General features: G+C 51.0%; 7 protein-coding genes across 7 annotated transcripts; 5 read left to right on the top strand and 2 right to left on the bottom strand.

Annotated features, from left to right (window-relative positions):
- Positions 1-36: 36 nt before the first annotated feature.
- SCP_0109250 (Retrovirus-related Pol polyprotein from transposon 412) lies at positions 37-4620 on the top strand (the record flags this gene model as incomplete). The annotated part of the gene is made up of 6 exons (XM_027753155.1): positions 37-709; positions 768-826; positions 979-1675; positions 1727-1923; positions 1966-3567; positions 3637-4620. The coding sequence occupies 6 exons, from the start codon at positions 37-39 to the stop codon at positions 4618-4620; spliced, it is 4212 nt and encodes a 1403-aa protein (XP_027608956.1).
- Positions 4621-4923: 303 nt separating this feature from the next.
- SCP_0109240 (hypothetical protein) lies at positions 4924-5622 on the top strand (the record flags this gene model as incomplete). The annotated part of the gene is made up of 1 exon (XM_027753154.1): positions 4924-5622. The coding sequence occupies one exon, from the start codon at positions 4924-4926 to the stop codon at positions 5620-5622; it is 699 nt and encodes a 232-aa protein (XP_027608955.1).
- A 378-nt stretch (positions 5623-6000) lies between these two features.
- Positions 6001-8676, top strand: SCP_0109230 (hypothetical protein; the record flags this gene model as incomplete). Its single annotated transcript, XM_027753153.1, has 10 exons — positions 6001-6103; positions 6183-6257; positions 6337-6411; positions 6491-6565; positions 6645-6719; positions 6799-7631; positions 7692-7907; positions 7962-8150; positions 8205-8414; positions 8467-8676. The coding sequence occupies 10 exons, from the start codon at positions 6001-6003 to the stop codon at positions 8674-8676; spliced, it is 2061 nt and encodes a 686-aa protein (XP_027608954.1).
- Positions 8677-9263: 587 nt separating this feature from the next.
- SCP_0109220 (hypothetical protein) lies at positions 9264-13377 on the bottom strand (the record flags this gene model as incomplete). The annotated part of the gene is made up of 16 exons (XM_027753152.1): positions 9264-9299; positions 9355-9520; positions 9580-9607; positions 10051-10195; positions 10253-10468; positions 10524-10732; positions 10792-11038; positions 11099-11212; positions 11263-11357; positions 11410-11595; positions 11647-11802; positions 11855-12096; positions 12153-12370; positions 12557-12636; positions 12745-12864; positions 12918-13377. The coding sequence occupies 16 exons, from the start codon at positions 13375-13377 to the stop codon at positions 9264-9266; spliced, it is 2718 nt and encodes a 905-aa protein (XP_027608953.1).
- Positions 13378-13885: 508 nt separating this feature from the next.
- On the bottom strand, positions 13886-14562 carry SCP_0109210 (hypothetical protein; the record flags this gene model as incomplete). The annotated part of the gene is made up of 3 exons (XM_027753151.1): positions 13886-13893; positions 13945-14371; positions 14425-14562. The coding sequence occupies 3 exons, from the start codon at positions 14560-14562 to the stop codon at positions 13886-13888; spliced, it is 573 nt and encodes a 190-aa protein (XP_027608952.1).
- A 1087-nt stretch (positions 14563-15649) lies between these two features.
- Positions 15650-16509, top strand: SCP_0109200 (hypothetical protein; the record flags this gene model as incomplete). Its single annotated transcript, XM_027753150.1, has 2 exons — positions 15650-16216; positions 16255-16509. 2 exons carry the CDS (start codon positions 15650-15652, stop codon positions 16507-16509), a joined length of 822 nt encoding a protein of 273 aa, XP_027608951.1.
- Positions 16510-16561: 52 nt separating this feature from the next.
- SCP_0109190 (hypothetical protein) lies at positions 16562-17887 on the top strand (the record flags this gene model as incomplete). The annotated part of the gene is made up of 1 exon (XM_027753149.1): positions 16562-17887. The coding sequence occupies one exon, from the start codon at positions 16562-16564 to the stop codon at positions 17885-17887; it is 1326 nt and encodes a 441-aa protein (XP_027608950.1).
- Positions 17888-19960: the final 2073 nt, after the last annotated feature.

The raw sequence follows: 19960 nt of genomic DNA, 5'->3' as shown, positions 1-19960 counted from the left end.
CCGGATATGTCTCCCGCAATCGAGAGGATCCATACAATGGTGGATGAGATGGTATCAAGAGATCCCATCGACGAACCACCAGCATACCTTAGAGTCACCAAGATGCCTCCACTGCCACAATACGATGGGAAGGACGATCTTGATGCATTCGAGGTCTGGCTACAGAAATTGCTGGAATACTTCAAGACTCTCCGCATCACTGGCAATGCCATGGATGCGGATCGCCTACGGATATTGGGGCAAAGTCTTAAAGATGACGCCGCTAACTGGTTCTTTCTGAACGTGCAGTCACCGAACCGCAAAGTACGACAGTGGTACTTCGAGGATGCGGTGACGCACCTCCACCGACGATTCCTACACAAGGACTCGGAGCTGATAGCATCCGAGAAGTATGACAAGGTGACGTACAGCTTATCACGCGGAGGTGTGAGCGAGCTATACGACAGGATATTACACCATGCAGATCGCATGGTGCAATACCCAACGGAATATGCATTCCGGAAGAGGTTTATGGATGCATTACCACTACCAATGGTAGAAGTAATGCGTCTAGCCCACCTACTATCGCCTGAGAAACACACCATCGATGCACTGTATCGATCGGCTTTGGCGATCGAACAGGGCAACGGATGGCTGGACCAATACCGTACATACAAGGACCGCCGACAGCCTCAGAAGACCGGGGACCATATGGGGACCCGGAGTTCAAGTAAGGCTGTGTCATTCCTCACGCCGATGATATCATCGACGGGAGATACATGACCTAGCTACTGCCCGCAAGGACAAGGACGAGGAGGGGCACACCCAGGACATGCACAGCAGGCCGGTAATGCTGGCCGTAGAATGACGAACCCACGTGATGGACAACGTCATGGGGGCGGTCATCTTACCACAAACCCGGCAGTCTTGGGATTGAGACCACCAGCGAATAACAAGGCGACAAATGCAAACATCACTTGTTATTCTTGCGGCGGCAAGGGCCACTTCTCGACAGACCCGACGTGCCCGAACTATGGTAAACCTCGGCCAGCGCGACTACACGCACAATGTGTAGTTGATGACCACTCCGAGGATGAGGAACAAGCAAACCAAGAACCAGCAGAACCGGAGGCTACAGTTCAGGAGCCGGCTCCACAGGAGACGACTCCCGAAACTGACGGAAACGAAGGGCCCTACCAGAATGACACAGGATACCAGACATATCCTGAGTCAGACTGGGCCCCAGAGGGATCACAGTACTCATCAGCAGATGAGCGTGAACCCCCATCTGGAGACGATGGCTGGAACGATGACTATGACGTTCACCTGGGATCAATAAGATTCGGCGCCATGCATCAACACAAGCCTGGAAAGTGTACGCAGACCGTACACCTCCACACTAGCGAACACGCAACAGACGCACGATCTTCGAGGAATGCATGGCTGTACAACTCACGCGTACGACGCCTGACCGATCCAGCCATGCAGCCTCAGAGAAACCTGCAGACACAACGAACACTATGTGCAGAGGTCCTGATCAATGGGATCAAGACCTATACACTATTCGACTCGGGGTGCACAACGGACTCCATTTCTCCGGAAATGACGTACATCTCGAAGGCAGACCGAATCGACCTGGACGACCAAATAGGTCTCCAACTGGGCACCAAGGGAAGCAGGACACGCATCAATTATGGTGCATGACCCACAATCTCCATAGGCCCAGTAAAGGCACAACACTACCTAGACGTCGTCGATATCGATAGATACGACGCTGTACTAGGCACAGTGTTCATGCATAAATATGGCGTGGTCCTCGACTTCGAGAACCGCACCATATCGATCCAACAGCAAAAAATACCGACCTATGCGGAAGTGGACGAGGCCACAATCATTGCGAATCGCAAGGATATGTTGCACTCACACTACCGCGTGCACAACAACGTCGGTACCATTACCGCCATCACCTCGGACAACCCGCAATAGGACCCCGCAATGAGACCAATGGCCGCAAAGCCACCCCAGTCTCGTGGTGTGAAACTGGGGACAGTCCTAAGAGGGGAGGGGAATGACGGAAATGTCAAGGCGAAAGAAAAATCAACCACGAGAAACAGGAAACAGCCCAAAAAGGACTGTTTCCCTGACATCTCGGAGAAGTTTGCACCAACTAGACACTCGATGGACGAACCAAGACGGGACCAGTTCGGTCAGCCAAACCCATTAGGTCTAAATGACTTAATGGTGTTCGAACTGAACGAACATCGTAAAGATGAAGAAATTCGCGCCACGCTTGTAGAACCATCAGATGCAACAGCGTCTGAGGAGAAACTACAGGAACACCGAAAAGCCTGGATTGAGAAGACGAAGGACATAATGTGTCCCTCGCCCCCAATCCTTCCACCGTTCCGTGAGATCAACCATCGAATACCGCTCATCAATGACGATGAGCAGTATCGACTGCGATTACCAAGATGTGCCGACGCAATGAAGCCATTGCTCCTAACGAAAATCCAACAATACCAGGACGCTGGCTGGTGGGAGTCCAAGCAGGCTCCCCAGGCAGCACCCATGATATGCATTATGAAGAAGAGTGGAAAATTACGGACGGTTGTCGATGCGCGTAAATGCAATGACAACACCGTAAAGGACGTAACTCCATTCCTGGACCAGGACCAGATATGCATGGACGTGTCTCGTGCCAAATACCGGTCGAAGATTGACTTGTCCGACGCGTACGAACAAATACAGGTGGTGGCGGAGGACGTCTGGAAAACAGCGTTCTCCACCCCATACGGTACATTCGTAAGTCACGTCATGCAACAAGGCGATTGCAATGCCCCAGTGACATTCCAAAGCCTCATGATGTTAATATTCCGTGACTGCATCGGACGATACGTTCACGTATACCTTGACGACATATTCGTGTTCTCCGATACAATCGAAGAGCACAAACGCCACCTGGAAATCGTATTCCGTAAGCTGAGGGAGGCAAAGCTCTACCTTAGCGAGATGAGGTGCGACCTATATTCACGGAGCATGGATTGCCTAGGTCATCTAATCGATGACCGAGGACTCCACGCAGACTCAGACAAGATGAGCCGTATTCGCGAATGGCGAATACCCCGATCTTACAAAGAAGTACAACGCTTCCTAGGGCTCGTGAACTACCTAGGACACTTCATGCCCGACGTAACGGTGTACACCTCGCCATTGTCGGACATGGCTCACAACGACCGAGCATTCGTGTGGCACCCAATGCACACCAAATGCTTTAAAATGATCAAAGCTTTGGCGTGCAAGGCACCAATCCTGAAGCCAATTGACCCACGTCAACCAGAACCCATCTGGGTGATATCCGATACGTCGCTATACGGTGTTGGAGCGATGTATGGACAGGGACCAGACTGGCGAACCTGTCACCCAGCTGGCTTCCTGTCGAAGAAATTCATGAGTGCGCAACGTGCTTATAAGACCTATGAGCACGAGGCACTTGCGATACTGGAAGCTCTCCTCAAATGGGAGGACAAACTACTTGGCCGACCGATAATGATCGCGACCGACCATCAGGCATTGAAGTATTTCGAAGGCGTAACCAATCCAACGAATTGACAGATTTGTTGGAATGAGTACATGTCTCGATTCCAATACAAAATCTAGTACATAGAAGGCGTGACCAATAAGGTCGTGAACTGTCTATCTAGGTACTACCAGAACGACAATGTGGATGAATTCGCACCCATCCAGGACTATGCAAACACAGACGCTCATCTAGACCCTGAGTGGGATGACCTACCATCCAACCGTATTGCTGAGCTGCACGCCGGAACAATCCAGCGCTCAGCACAGCTGCCCGAGGAGGTGCAGGAGTCAAGGGATCAGGAGGTCAGCGAAATGGCCTCCCACCTGCCCCTAGTAATGCCAACCACAGGTGCAAAGGACGAGGATCCGACAATTGCCGAATCACGCACCAACGGACCTCCACTGAAGGCCCACTTGGAACAGGATACCCCGTTCCTGGCCGCAGTCCAAAAGGGCTATGGCGAGGACCCATTATTTAGGAAGGTCGTTGAATCCCCAATGGAAATCAGCGCCTTCGTAATCTGGGACAAGACAATATATACTAAAAACCGCCAGGATAAAGAAGTTATCTGCATCCCGAGGGTTCTGTACCATCATCAAATGATGACCGAGATCATCATCGATAGAGGGCACATGACCATAGGACACTACGGCCCACAGAAGACGTCGGAATACATCCGACGGTGGTTCTGGTGGCCTAGGATCGGACGCGATATCGAAAAATTCTGCATGACGTGTGGGGCCTGCCAAACGGCAAAGCCTCGCAATCACCTGCAAGCAGGATTACTTCATTCCTTGCTGATTCCACGGTTTCCGTGGAATTCGATAGCAATGGACTTCGTCAGTCCGTTTCCGCGATCAAAGGGATATGACTACCTATGGGTAGTCATATGCCGCCTTACATCAATGGTACATCTGGTCCCCGTGAATACGACGAGCACGGCCTCGGACATAGCTGAGCTCTATGTCCGAGAAATTGTGCGACTACATGGGATGCCCGAGTCCATCGTCTCGGACCGGGACTCGAAGTTCACGTCGAAATTTTGGCGTGAACTACATTGACTCCTGGGTGCGAAGCTACTCATGTCGACATCGTTCCATCCGCAAACCGACGGGCTGTCCGAGTGGACCATCTGATCGGTATCCCAAATCCTACAGTCCATCGTGTCTCCCAATCAATTAGATTGGATAGACCAGATCCCGATGGTTGAGTTCGCATTGAACTCAGCCACGAGCGCAACCACAGGATTTGCCCCATTTGAACTTAATTATGGATACTTACTGCGAATGATTGGAGGCCTGCACGGAACCACGAAATTCGTGGGCATGCAGGAATTTGCCCAATAAGCATTGGCCAACCTCAAGATGGCGCATGATGTCATCATCGAGAGCCGTACACACCAAACGTTCCAAGCCAATAAACTACGGCAGGAGGAGCCGGAGTTTACGACTGGATCAAAGGTGTATCTATCCATGCAGAACCTCGCACTACCTAAGGGTCGTGCGAGGAAGCTGATGCCCAAATTTATTGGACCATATGAGATCACCGACGTTCATGTGGCAACCTCTAACTACACATTAGAATTGCTGCAAGAACTGAAGGACCGGCGTATCCTACCTATATTCCACGTTTCGCTACTCCGACGACACGAGTCCAATGACGACGTGTTGTTTCTGCACCGTGAGGCAAAGTCGTACTACGACTTTGGCGACGATGTGGAAACGGAATGGCTAGTGGATGAAATTGTAGGCCATCGCTGGGATGGCAATAAGATCGAATTCCATGTGCGATGGACGCTAGGTGACCATACATGGGAGCCATACGCCCACTGCAAGGAATTGGCTGCGCTCGACAAGTACTTCACACTAATCACTGCGAACCTAAGAAAATCTCGGGCCGTCAAGATGCTCCAAAAGCGCCTCGGAACCCACATCTCTCCGAATCCGAACAAGGAATCAGTTCGACCCCGAGAAAAGGCAGGAACTGCCCCCATTCAGATGTCTTCACAGCATCAAATCGTGACATCTTCAGAGTCGAAACACGTGGAGGACAGATTATCTTAAGACTCTGGATGCATTCCTGTCACACGTCTTTGGGGTTGTGTATATAACCATTTTCTGCACAGTAACTGTTAAGATTTGCACTGTCTCGAGCCTAAGACATTCCGAAAATGAGGTGTATTGACAGATGGAGAGTCTACTGATTTCGGCTGCGAGCGATGCCTGCTGCCGCACTCAGCTTCCCCTGGCTGCACACCCTACCCTTGCTCCTGCCTCTGCTCTGCATCGCAGTTAGTCGAAACAACCGCGCGGATGAACGTCGACTCCATAGTGCTGCGGAACAATGAAATTCGGGCCATTAGATATCGGCAAAACGCGAGATGACCCAACCGCCATCACACATACCTGATCTATTCAGCAGCCATGAGCAGAATCTGAGCCATGGTACTCGTTTACTTACCTTGTCTGGAGACGTCAGCAACTGACGAGTATGTGCTTGAAGTGCAACGGCCCGAGTTCAATTTTGCAAATGCTGGGAGTACCGGTCAGCAAATATACCATACATCAGGCAGCGGCCATGAGCAGAATCCGAGCCATGGTACTCATTTACTTACCTTGTCCAGAGATGCCAGCGACTGACGAGTATGTGCTTGAAGTGCAACGGCCCGAGTTCAATCCTGCAAATGCTGGGAGTACCGGTCAGCAAATATACCATACATCAGGCAGCGGCCATGAGCAGAATCCGAGCCATGGTACTCATTTACTTACCTTGTCCAGAGATGCCAGCGACTGACGAGTATGTGCTTGAAGTGCAACGGCCCGAGTTCAATCCTGCAAATGCTGGGAGTACCGGTCAGCAAATATACCATACATCAGGCAGCGGCCATGAGCAGAATCCGAGCCATGGTACTCATTTACTTACCTTGTCCAGAGATGCCAGCGACTGACGAGTATGTGCTTGAAGTGCAACGGCCCGAGTTCAATCCTGCAAATGCTGGGAGTACCGGTCAGCAAATATACCATACATCAGGCAGCGGCCATGAGCAGAATCCGAGCCATGGTACTCATTTACTTACCTTGTCCAGAGATGCCAGCGACTGACGAGTATGTGCTTGAAGTGCAACGGCCCGAGTTCAATCCTGCAAATGCTGGGAGTACCGGTCAGCAAATATACCATACATCGGGCAGCGGCCATGAGCAGAATCCGAGCCATGGTACTCATTTACTTACCTTGTCCAGAGATGCCAGCGACTGACGAGTATGTGCTTGAAGTGCAACGGCCCGAGTTCAATCCTGCAAGTGCTGGGAGTACTGGTCAGCAAATATACCATACATCGGGTGCAGCAATACACGCGTACCCTCAACCGTCATACCCCCATGCATTCGCACCACAGGAGCATGATCCCCATTCACTTAGCATGATCCAAGGTTTCCGTGGAGTGGTGAACTTTACTCACCCAATACCAGGCCCTACAAGTAACCCTGGTGCGGCACCGTCGACTTTTCAGCCATTCGCGAATGCAGCAGCAGTGTATGGAACCACACCTGATGCATCGCCAGTAATCTCTCGCCAGCAGACACCGGCGCGCTCGCCCACCGTCCCTTACAGACAACCTCCTGGTGTTAACCCAATGATTCCCCCTTCCAATCCTGTAGCCTCGCCATTCACCCGATCATCCAGTGTTAGCGCGAGCACACTGCTGTTGAGCCTATCGAGGTCAGCTTCGATCAGTAGCAGCACACCAGAAGTGCAGACGCTCGCACCCACGTACGATCATTCTACTATTGCATCGTTTCCGCACTCCTCCATTCAACAGGCACAGCTCTATGATGCCCCAGAATCTGAATTTGCTGCCATGATTCAGAGCATGCAGCACGAGCAGCAGAATCTATCGACGCACCTGAAACTTATGTACACTGAGTTTCATGGCATGGCGACGCGTGTAAACACCCTCGAAAAGGATTATGCTGACCATCTGGCAAGTTGCATGGCCATTCAAGAAGCGGCGAGCAAGGAAAAGGCGAAGGGGAGTTCGGTGCCCATGTTGGCGAATGATCATCCCCAGATGAAGGTACGATCTCAGCATCAAGTCGTTGTAAGCAGCTTCCAGATGACTCACCATCAATACCAGAGTTTGATCCACATGATGGTGTGGTCACTTCTCGCGATAACCGAGAAGAACTTTGACAGTCTCGGGCGACACAAGCCACTGGATAATGGCCGGGACTATGTAGAGCAAGAAGATCACACGAAAATATGGCATCCGCAGTGGCTAGCGCACATGGACAATGCAACAAACAAGCGCTTCATCAAGGCTGTCACCACTCAAGTGTATGACAATGAAAAGGTAAGTATTTGATGCATGGTACGAACAGGTATGCTTACCATCACAACCACCCAGTGCATCCGTGATGCCGGTGATTCTGGAAACATGCCGACTGCATCGTTTGACTTGGAGAAGATGAAGTCGCTCGTGCAGGATTACCTCGCGAACCTGGCCGTCCGATACAAGGAGCAGCAGACATTGGAAGGGTGTACTAATCGAGACAAGAGAAATGTATCAGGGCAGCATCGGAGCAAGAGGTCGACGGTATGTCGCCCGGAGGAATGCACTTACTATGAACCTACTGACTCAGCACTATAGAAAACGAAAAATTGTAGACACATGGCTCATGTGTTCGAGAAAATGCACAACGTTACCGGCGCGTTGACTCTTCTGAATACAGACTTTGCTTCGAGTGTGCACGAGATTGACGATGCCAAGGCCAGTGACGATACTAAGAAGAGGCGGAAGGACCAGGGATGCGCGACCAATGGTAGTGCAGTCATATCTCATCAGTGGCGTCGCAAACGAGTGAGCAAAATCAGTTATATGTTGACAAGTTGGAGCTTACCTCGTCTCTCAGTATGTGATGTACCTGCGATACCTCGACCACCTTCTACAACTTGAAGCGGAATGCAAGCTGCTCACACATCCAACTGTAGCGGCTATGAGAATGGCGGATGATGCAGTCGCATCAACCACACTGGCTGTGGTAGATATTACTGGGAGTGGAACAAGTGCGGTCGGTGCTGAGGAATCCACTTCAGTGACTGGAGCACATAAGCGTAAGTGAGATGACATGGATGATCTCTGGTACAAGAGATACATCAAGCAGCCAAAGCGGCCAAAGAAGATTGCCAAAGTTACCTTCCAGACATCATTTGCGAAAGCCGACGAACGAGCACCGAGCTCCAGAAAGAAATTACAACCATATGTTGGGATGGTTCGCACAAGTTGGTTGACTAAGCTACATGCTGATGGGAAGGACTTGGTGATGGTTGCTGATCTCGAGTGGTGGTCAACCATAAAGTACAGTGAGGGAGATTTTGATTCAGAGGATTGGCGACTGCTTGCTGAATATCCAGAAGATACGAGTGCAGATGAGTCTGCCGAGAACCGTGAGGACGGAGTATCACAAAACGAAAGGGAATAGAGAAGAAAATTGGCACGGAAATGTAGCTTGTGCGTGTTTCATCTTCGGAGATTTGCATCTTGTTTGATAGTCATTTTGGGCGCTGCGTAATGTCTCTCTTGTCGTTCGTTCGATTTCTTACTAGTAGTATTACAGTACATGCAGCATTAGTGTCGTTGTATTCTGGTGTGGTCTCTGTCAATTATGCAAGTTAGAAAAGAATATTTGTACTTACACTGTTGCGTAGACTATGAAATCAATGCTGTTCGTTTGTCGCGGGAAGACTACAAGTGAATGCAAAGCTCAGTCGCCTCTAGGAGATGGGAGACGATCACATACGTTATCTAATGGCACGGTTGCCCAAAGTTTCACATCTGCTGAGCCCACAGTCACCGTCATCCTGGCAAGATGGCCCTTGATCTGCGGAAGCTCAATGATCACTGGTACAGCCTCGTTGACAGGCAGATACTCCTCCAGATGCCAAAGCTGCACATTGAGATGCGTGCTGCAGCATGAATTAGTGATACTTTATTCCAGATATTGTGAACAAGCTTGTCGGCTTACAATTGATCCCATATTGGCTCGCACGCGCCTGTCCAAGTCTTGAACCATCGCATTCGTGCAAACCACATAGGTGGTGCTCGACTGTCTTGCTGGAACTGAAATATTTCTAACAACTCACCCCGATCGATGATAGTCTGACTGTCAGACGTACGCCGATAGACCTCTACTAGGGATGAATGTCGGGTTCCGCTCTTGGTCGAGGCATAATAACGTCGGCCAGCTATCACAACGTGATCGAGGAATATTCCTGTCGCCGTCATTGGTTGACTGTCCACGAATTGAGGTTGCCCAATGTGTGAGTGTAGATGCCACTGTGGATAGCGGCTCTTCAAGTGAGAGAGCAGGATGCAATAGGTTTCGGTTGACATGGATTTTACTTCGTTGCTGGAACTCATGGAGTATAACGTGCTTGGAGGACGTGCTGCACTTTGTAAGCAATTGAAAATCACTACTACACCGTCATATGCTCACCTTCACTTGAGTCCTGGTCGGCTTCTTTGGCCCATGCTGCAAGACCTGCGACTGTCCCACGTCCATCATGTGTTGCCTTCAGCATCATGTGGCCAAGACGCTGAATGTGAGGGCCGCCACTTGCATCATGAGCCATGAAGTTGACCTGCGGTGGTTCGGTGTGTATCAGTGCACTTGGTTGATATATGGGCTTGATACGTACCACTCTCGCTGAGGCAGCTGTGCGATGGAATTCTCCAAAAAATGTGGTTTCAAGTTCACCGTCACCATGGTTATTCGAGTTATACGATTTCAATACCTTGTTGAGTCGTTCGTACAGAAAGCTCCAAAAATCGCGTAGTGGGCCGAAACTGCGTACACAATCAGTGGTGTGAATTGAGTAGTGATTGTTGGTCTTCACAGAGGACTTGCCATACAACTAATTCCACATCAGATCAACTAGTATGATGCAATCGATGCAAAGCGGCACTTACTCTGATCAACTCGGTGGAGTATTCACGTAACAAGTGATCAACAATGGGGAGATCCTCTTCAATGAGAATATCTGCGGTGAGCCTGCACAACGTCTCGGAAAGCTTAAGGAAATTGGCGGGATCGTCAGGATGTAACTGGCAAGTTTTGATTTTTGAAGTCGATGTGCTGTTCGGGCCAGATGACAATGGTGGCACGACTTCATCTGCCGCTTTATCCCCACAGAAGTACATGTGAGTACTATGCCATGCTACATGAGCATTTACTCACCTCCCATTGCAGGCAGCGCGTTAAGTGCTGTGCGTTCAGTTATATTCGCGGTTTGTGGTGATCTTGGTTTCTTAGTTTTACCAGCGGCCTTTGCCGCATCCTTCTCTGCTTTCTTGCGAGTGTGTTCTTCAGCGGCTTTCTTTCGATCTTCGGCTTGCTTCTTCTCTTCAGCAGCAATTTGTGCCACGCGATCTTGGAGAAATGCTTGAGGATTCTTCGGTAGGCAATTTCGCCATAGCTGAGGGATCTGAGCACTCGCGACCTTTAGTATATGTTTATGCTAAACCGCAGATGATATATGACTCACAATGATTGGTGCCTGCGTGATCACCAGAAGTTTCCACTGGTCCGCGGTCAAAGACCCTCCGGCAGGCATACCAATGTCCGTTGGAAGCCTTCCCGTCCAGTTAGGTAGTGAGAACTGTGCATGTAATTGTAACGACACATACAGAAATTGATCAATAGACTTACATCCTGAAGCATCTCATGCAAGATTCTAAGTTCATGATTCTCGCGCAGAATATCCTTCTGTACCCATATATGATAGAAGTGAGACTTCGTTAGTCCTGCATTCATCAATTAGTCTTTCAGCTCACGTTCCAATGGTTGTACACTAACCTAGGAATAAGTTATGCATTGGATCTATCACAATTTGGCGAACAAGATCAAAATAAGGAAGACGCGAGAGTTCCGTGTAGCGTGTTGCATGAGCGCGCACGAAATCAGTGCGCGCCTTCTCCGTCTTCAAGTTACGGTACCGTTCACCCAGCTCTCGTTGCTTCTTGTCTGTGCGAGGCTCAAATGCTGTGGAAATAGTCAGTTCGTTGCCTTTCCACACTGACGGTCACTACGTACCATTCTTTTCAAATGCTTTTGGTGTCCCGATGTCCTGCTTTGTTATCCAATCCTGAGTGCATGGGTATGTATGGGAATGACTACCGAAACCCCCAATCTTGTGAGCTGCCGGTTTGTCGCACACAACGGCTAACAATGCCACATGTACACGTCGCCCTGTGACAGTGCATTCAGTGCAAGCTAAATTTATAATCATCCAGCTACAAACCTTCAGGCGAAGATGGCGTCTTGACAACTATACCATCCTTCCACAATCGCAGAAGGTCGCTCACAATAGGACGTATGAACCTCTGAACTTGATCTCCGGTCTGCTCCTTTGGACCCGGCAAAATGCTTGTGAGCATAAGATTGCTTGTTCGGTAACGATACTCCGGAGGCAGGTTGCTGATGGAGAAAGATGTTGGGCAAGATGAATGTGATGGCGATATCAAAGAACGCCGGTAGGAAAACCTATTAAACCTATGTCAGATACACTTATTACAACACAGCGACAACGTGATACTCACCAGTCTATTGCCCATGACAGCCCAATGCGTAGCTCGTTATCAGGTCCCTTGACATGTTGTACACCTTCATTAGCGAAAAATGGCTTCCCATCTGGTCCACGAAGTGTTTTTGCTATCGCACCATCGAAGATGTCTTGGTATACTCTGTCTTTGCGCGCGACTTTCCGCCACTCATTCAGCAAGTCCTCTGAGCCCTCGATGCTAAGTATTGTCTCGAGCTGCTGAGAAATCAAAAGATATGGATATTGGATGATAGGGATGCGATTGTTTCATTTCTGGCCCCGTGCAGTTTTGCCGCTCTTAAATAATTGTGATCCGCAATGCACGCAACATTCAGGAGATTCCGGTGTGCTCGGGTAGACATCCTTGCACGTCGGACAGACTGCCAAAGTTTGAAATTGCACGTCGAGCCCCAGGATTTGATTTGCAGTCTTGAGTGTCATGAAAGGAAGTGCTGTCCCAGGTGCGACGAGCAGTAAGACGACTGCAAAGCACCACAACAGTGCATTAGCCGCGATAATTGAAAGACGGAAGTTTAGGTGAGTCCAAGAAACTATTGCATATATGCACGTTAAGTATGACAGAATCGCACGAAGGTCGGCAGTCGATATATTGTGTATCTCGAAGTGTGGTTCGAATGGATCGACCTCTTCCCAGTTTTGACTACTTATGAGCGCATCCCAGTGGTCATCTGCTGGACGTCGGGAAACATCTGAGTGAATTGGCTTCAGCAGAGTACCAAGATAATTAAACACATTTACTCACCTTCCCAGCCCTCCGGAGCAGAGATAGGATTGCCCGCTCCATGGACAAACTCATCTGTGTTATCCTCATCATTGTCATCCAGGATCCCAACGTCTTTGGCAGCTTCCTCGTCATCTGCCGATGGTGGTATCGGACCTAAGAGAGGAGGTAGACCTTCTTTATCCACATCTGCACCTTCATCCGATCCCAGGTTAACCATCATCTCATTAATAGCCTGAAGAAAGGAATTTTCCGAGGACGTATCAGGCTGGAACCGAGGACTGCTATGGGCCGTATAGGAGGTAAGCGGCTGCGATGCAGCAGCAGTAGCGGCATTCAGCCTGCTGTAGTGATCCACATAGGCTGTGAGGACAGCTGGGTCGTGAATCCCCTCGCCAAAAAAAGGAGCATCTAAGAACATGTCGCTTTCGGTGAAGGTCCCATGCTCGAGCATCTCAAGCTCTACCGTGTCAACAACCATCTCTGGCAATGCCGCAGGTTCCAAATAAGCAGGAATGGGTGTATATTGCTCTTGAAAGCTGGTGAGAACAGGTCCTGTGGCATTGTGCGGCTGGAGTTCCCGTGGAGCACTAGAGATGCGACGAGTAGAGCCTTGTCTTAGCTCACGTTCCTGATGGTGGCGACGCGTCCGAGTGGTAACCCAAGCTCCATTACATGTCTTGCAGAAGCACTGGACCAGGTTGCTAGACGGCATCGCGAACGTTAGTCTAAGAGGGATACTCAGCGCGACAAGACGCGTACAGCGTACATATCACGTGACCGCTCTCCTGCTCTCCAGCTCTAAGTTTTACAGCCGAGAACGTCGTCTAAGCACAGGTGAGGGACTTTAACATTTGAATGCACCATGTAATACATGAGATACATCAATCAAAGTGAAATTCACAAAAATGGTTCTACAGAGTTTTAGATGTCTCGGTTATCTTTTAATCCCCTTCGCGCCGCTCCATGGCAGTTTGGCATTGCCCCGCTCATTCCGCTATGAGCGTCGAAAGTCAATAATTGTAATATCAGCAGTAAAGGTACTGACCTATTTTCGCAGCCTCTGAGCCATCTATGTCAAACGTGAAGTCCCGATAGCTGACTTCCTGCGAGAACGTGATGTAATTCCAGTACCTTGATGACGGTGAGTCCAGGTCTGGATAGCGTGCTCGAGCGGCCACTTTGTACACTCCTCGAGAAGCTGAAGTTCCAGATGGAGATGGGAACAGTCGAGGCAGGACAGGTATGTGAGTGGACGGCGTGAAAAGCATAGGTAGAGGAGCTTCGATAGGTGGAGTAACTCCACGCGCGCAAGGGGAGCCCAACGGGGGCGATGCAGAAACTTCTCGTTGCTTCCAGAGACCAGATGGTGAAGTAAGGATGGAATAGGGTGAGCTCGAGGGGACAGTAGTGAACGCCGTGCGGGCGGGAGATGCAGCCGGGGTTGTGTATCCGATATATGCAGTGATGTGGTCCTGCAAACTGTAAGGGGGGAATACAATCACGCCTACACGAAAAAGAAACTCACCATTACATCTTGTGTATCTGGAGTACACGCTCGCAAAGTCGTGGTGTCCTCAGGTTCGCAGATCTCGGAGGAACTGAGCTCATGTGCTGGCGATGTGTTAACATGCCCAAGGGGCTGAGATATTTCTGCTTGCGACATGTCAGCTATATCTACTTCGGAACTTGAATGTGCTTCATGGGATAGAAGGAAGTCCATCTCCGGAAGCTGACTATAAGGCTGGGAATCAGTTCACCGCATGTTCGGCGGTTCACGAGGCTGTAGATAACTAAACAAAGTCAGAACAGTAAGAAAGTGTTGGAACATGTATTGATCTCGACTGTACACATACGGAGATTCATGGAAAGCCTCATCGCAACCCCCAGGTTGCACATACAGTGGAGTATGTGGAGCGTGCACCAACTCCTGCAGTATGAGTACGATAACCTACGGTTTGGTGTGACTTGAGTTGCCTTGAGTTTACATAGATGATCATACCATTTCCCGCCTGCTTGGATGAAATTCAGCCGCTGGGATAGTGACTACTTGTTCACCGGCTGCTGGATCGAAGTACACCCTGATTATATCGGCCGCAACAGCTCTAAAACTAACCCCGAGCGACTCTAGTTGACTATGCGCAGAATCCATGACTTAAGATCTAGAGTTATAGCGCTAGCTGAGCGTAGAAGGGCAAGAACTAACTCGCAAGCCATGATAAGTGCATGAGTGTCTTGTCACATGGAATAGAACAAATCCGCGGTGTCGGCAGACTCTGAAGATGCTTCTCGCTATGTTGCTTGGACATCTTGAAGGTAGTCGAAGAGGTCACTGCCGCAGAGGGGGAAGACAGAGAGAGTAAAGGCTCTTTCAAGTCGAACAAAGTCTGGATTATTGAGACTTCGGGAGAATCTCGAGAATGCCGAATAAGGACTACAACAACTATCTTCAGTGTCCGATAATGCCACGTCAAAGTCCGAAGATGTTAGAGGTAACTTATAATTGGCGCGTCTTAGATCCTGACGATTTTGTGGGTTTTGCAGTGAATGGGTGTGAAGGACTGGAGAGCGCTGCCGCGCAAGACCGCGCCACCTGTGAAACAAAAGAAAAAATAACCATAAGTGGAGGACCGGATGCGTATAACATCAAAGGATGTACGCGTCGTGTCCACGTGACAGACCACGTGAGACGCCGGCACTTGCCCGTGTAACTACACGTGTGGCAAGGCCACCACTCCCACACTCCTACCACCATGTCCCAACCAACCCTGCCTATGGAAACCGACAACGACGAGGTGACAACAAGCCGCCCCGCCACACAACAGCAAGGCCGACCAAGGTCGACATCCTCGCGGCTCCAATTTGGAACTGCGATGATGCCACAGGCCCTACAGCAACCACCACCGCCACCGATCACGATACGATCGATGGCGGCCCCAGCGATCGCAACTACATCGACAACCACAGCACCCACAGGTGCTGGGAATGCAGCAGTGATGCTGCCACCACCGCCGATCCTGACAGTGATGGAACGGTGGGTCTCTTTTGGGACCCACCAGTTCACGCTATACCACACGGAGGCATGCGCTGTGTGCTACAGCTACCTCCAACACATCGTGATGGCACGCAACACGGCCCCCTATCAGGAAGCCCACACAGATGTGCTCAATGCTGAGCAGCACCTGTTCTGGGAGCACTTCCAGACCTACATGGCCTCGGAAGGGGGAGGACGTGGTGATGTTCCCATGCAGCAACGCAACATGGAGCTGCAAGTGCAACTCCATGTGGCAGAAACAGAAGCAACCACACAGCGACGACAGGTCGATGACCTACTAAGGGAGCGTGAACGCCTCCTCAGGCAGATCACGTCAAGTTCCCGACCTCGATCGCCCCCGGACTATCGCGGGCAACCGAGTGGGGCTCCACGGAGACAACCATCTCCACTGGAATACCTACCTCCCCCGAGGGAGCGAAGGTATTCCCCCCCATCAACGAACAGCAGCTCGCGCCGGTACTCACTGCCGTCAAATGCGAGCGGATCGCGACGTCGATCCCCAGCGTGATACTCGACTGGGGGAGCATAGCGATACGTGCCCTACGCCGCGGCGAGTAGGCCGAGCTCAGCCACACACCACACTCCGGGAATGCCCCTGCCACCGAGACACATGCCCCCAGGGCCACCACCAAGGAGTGGTGCCCCTGGACCGCCGACCGGTCCTACATCGGGACCACCAGCTGACTACATTCCGCGACCTCCAGTTGGTCCTGCTCCTGCCCCTGTAAAGTCGCGCGCGCAGCGGGCCTACGAGCACATCAACAACAACGAGTCGGAGTCAGAGCCATCCACAGACGGCGACAATGAGCCCGACAACGTCGAGGTCCAGCGGCTCAACAAACAGCGCCAGAGGAACTGCGGCCTGATGAACCTGCCCAGGCAAGGAACATCGAGGAGCGATGACAAAGGGAAGACAGTGCCGCAGCTGTCAGACACCGATAACGATGTCTCGCCGGCCCCGCACAACTGGCCCAATTCGTTCCCCCTCCCGGTCAACACGCAACCATGGAAGGCGACCGAGTGGTACAACTTTGTACCTTGGTACGTCTGCGACTCGCAGCGCATCATCGATGTGGCACACGGTGGCGATGATGGCGCGCGCACCCGGGCGACCGACCTCATCTGGCAGATGCAGCAAGATGGACGCTTGACTGCGTCCCACGGCATGATGAACCTACTCATGTCGTGGCGACGTCACGGCAGCTCCGGAGTGATACATCCGCCGACAGTTCCCCCTCCCCGTCGGATGACCAACCCCACCAGCTCGTCGACATTCGACGAGTGGGTGGCATGGTATGCACAGAACCCGAGACAGGTTCACTGGGCCATCAGGCACTTGAACAATGACCGCTCGGAGGCCCCACTACGCCAGGACCTGGAGGCGATGTGGCTTGCACGTCGCATGGCCCCCATCATCCCACCCAGTGTACCAGCGACGGCCTGCAATGTGTTCATTGAGCACACTGCGGAGCTGTTCTCCATCCCCGGGCTGTACGCGTGGATCGTACAGGCCGGACATTACCCCATGGCAAACAACAACGAGCCGGCCCCGTTTCCCCGCTCATCCGCCCAAAACTCGTCCATATACGATGTCGCGCGATGGTACGCTGCCCGCGGGTTCCATCCCATGCGGATTGGATTCCTCGAGGAGTTCCACCGTCAACACTGCAACTACATCCTCGGACGGGTTCTCGAAGATGTGACCCCGTTCAAGGGACACTTCCCGGCGGACCTTCGTGATGGATGTGCTCGGCCGGTACCCCCGACCCACGAGTTGTTATCACTCGTCGACGAGGACATGGCGATGCAGCCGCCAGACCCCGAACCACCCACACCCGGCGCTGGCAATGCCCCCGCTGGCAGCGGTCAGCTGGGCCCCAACCCCAGAGCGACCCCCGAGGCTGGTGGCCCTGACCATGACATGGGCGGCCACTAGCTCACGCTGGCATGCCCCCCATTGATGTGCCGCTGTGGGCCATGGCTGGGGACGTGATGCATACCCTCGGTGTGCCCACAACCCGCCTGAGTGTTCTGGCCGTGTCTGTTGTCGCCTTCGCCCGTCGCCTTGCCTCATCCTACCGTACTGCCTCGCATTGCCACCTGCATCATCCATTCGATGGCGCAGTCGGTGCTATGGTCCCGTGGAATGTGTCCGGTGGGGGAGGGTGTAACGTGCTGCTGTTGTATTGCAGGGCACAAGTACCAAGCGGTACTTGTGCCCTAATCTTATCTAATCTTATCATGTATTACATAATTGTTGTGTACTGTTTGTATGCGCTCTGCGTGTATCGAGCGCGCGTCGGTGTGTTGAAGTCAGAGACTTAACACACCATGACCTTGATACACGCACGACGCTCCAGAATAGAGCTTGGTGCACTGTATCTGAGGTTCGGTGTGATAAGGCCTCACCCCCCATTATATGCAACCCGCCTGCCCAGGAATCTTAGATCTGCGAGCATGTGAGCCCCCCCAGAGCATGCACCGTGGCTGAACTCTCAGATGCATTGGAGTGGGCACAATGGTTAATTCGACATTCAACACTGTGAAAATTTTCCAGAACATCATTGGGCTCTTCAATGAACCGGAGAACTCACGCAAGTGATCCGATCCTACTCTCAAGTGTGAACAAATGAGAGGTACTTCTTATACTCTAATAGGCATGCAAGGAGTGGAAGAGCAAGAGCACGTCGTCTTGGAAACGAGGCTCATAGGAAGTATCCTGGAGAAGGATTCTTCTGGAGTGCGATAGAAGGAGAGGAGAAGTTAGACATGGGCGGGAGTGTGAGCAGCATTGGCGTTAACCAATTCTGCGGTGTTGTTGTCGTTGTTGTTGTCCTTGAAGCCATCAGTAAGGTGGGAGGATACAAGGAGAAGGGAAGAAGGAGTATTTGGCACCAGATGGGACTCACCGTCCGTTATATACGCCCGGGCCAGGGTTATGAGAGAAAGAAGCTACGTCATCGCCTTTACTTCCAAATCGGGAAGAATCACTACGGGCCTAATAGGGCTTTGGATTTTCACTACTGGTATGGTAGATCATTACAGTCTTATACCGGTCCTTCGGCCACCATGGGTCCTTAGGCCACCCCACATTTTCTGGCTTCCTGGCCACCTTTTCCACTTCAACTTTTTAAAACTATATCTGAATATACTAGAACTATCTTCTCCAAGCTTGTAGAAATTGTACGGCCTCTGGATCGGTTTGGAGACACCGATTTTGAGTGTAATTTGCAAAAAAGTGCTTGTACATTGTTTAGTTCACAGCAGAAATCCGAAAAATTTCATGCCAGGCATATTTATGCACGCTGTAATGTTTTGGCAATGTTTCCGAAGCCATCCGCTGCTATCCAGGATGAGAAGGGAACTTCGACCTGGGGAGTGAGCATTTCAGAGCTCTTATCGGCGAGATGTCACATCACATATATCCTGATATAGAAATGAGCGCCCATAATCTCATCTGTATCAGGAAATTCAACGTGATGTGACGTGGCCGGAGGAGTGAGGAAAGCACTGATAACGATTTTTTATACTGATCCACCGCGATTTCATGTTTTGCTCCAGCGATTGGGTTGTAAATACATGCAATCTTATGGTAGGAGTATGTATTGAGGTCTGTGTGCTTGCCGATCTACGAGAAAGTGTAGGCATGTACCATACAGAGGCGGGCAAGATTTGGGTGGCCGAAGGACCGGTATAAGACTGTAGCTAGGTAGCCTGGGAAAGATAATTACCGGCAATATTGAGAAGCTTGACATGGAGCACTGGATGCCTCAAGACCCTATAGTATTAATGTATTCCCGGTGGATCTATACAGCGACAGAACTCGCAGTAAACATAGTAGAGACTCGAAGGTGGCCTGCAAGCTGGGAAGAAAAGACAATGCACATCTCGGAGTGCGTCGAAGGAACGGTGAACCCGAACCCTAGTAGATCGCTATAGATTGCTCTCTGGACTTTACATCGTACGTGTACCTACCAGTCGACCATTTTTTTGGGTCTCCCTTCGTAGT

Source organism: Sparassis crispa (genome assembly GCF_003851025.1).
Source record: "Sparassis crispa DNA, contig_000000F, whole genome shotgun sequence".
NCBI classification, from domain to species: Eukaryota; Fungi; Basidiomycota; class Agaricomycetes; order Polyporales; family Sparassidaceae; genus Sparassis; species Sparassis crispa.
Note: the sequence above shows the minus strand (reverse complement) of the source record. Positions and strands in the feature narration are given on the sequence as shown.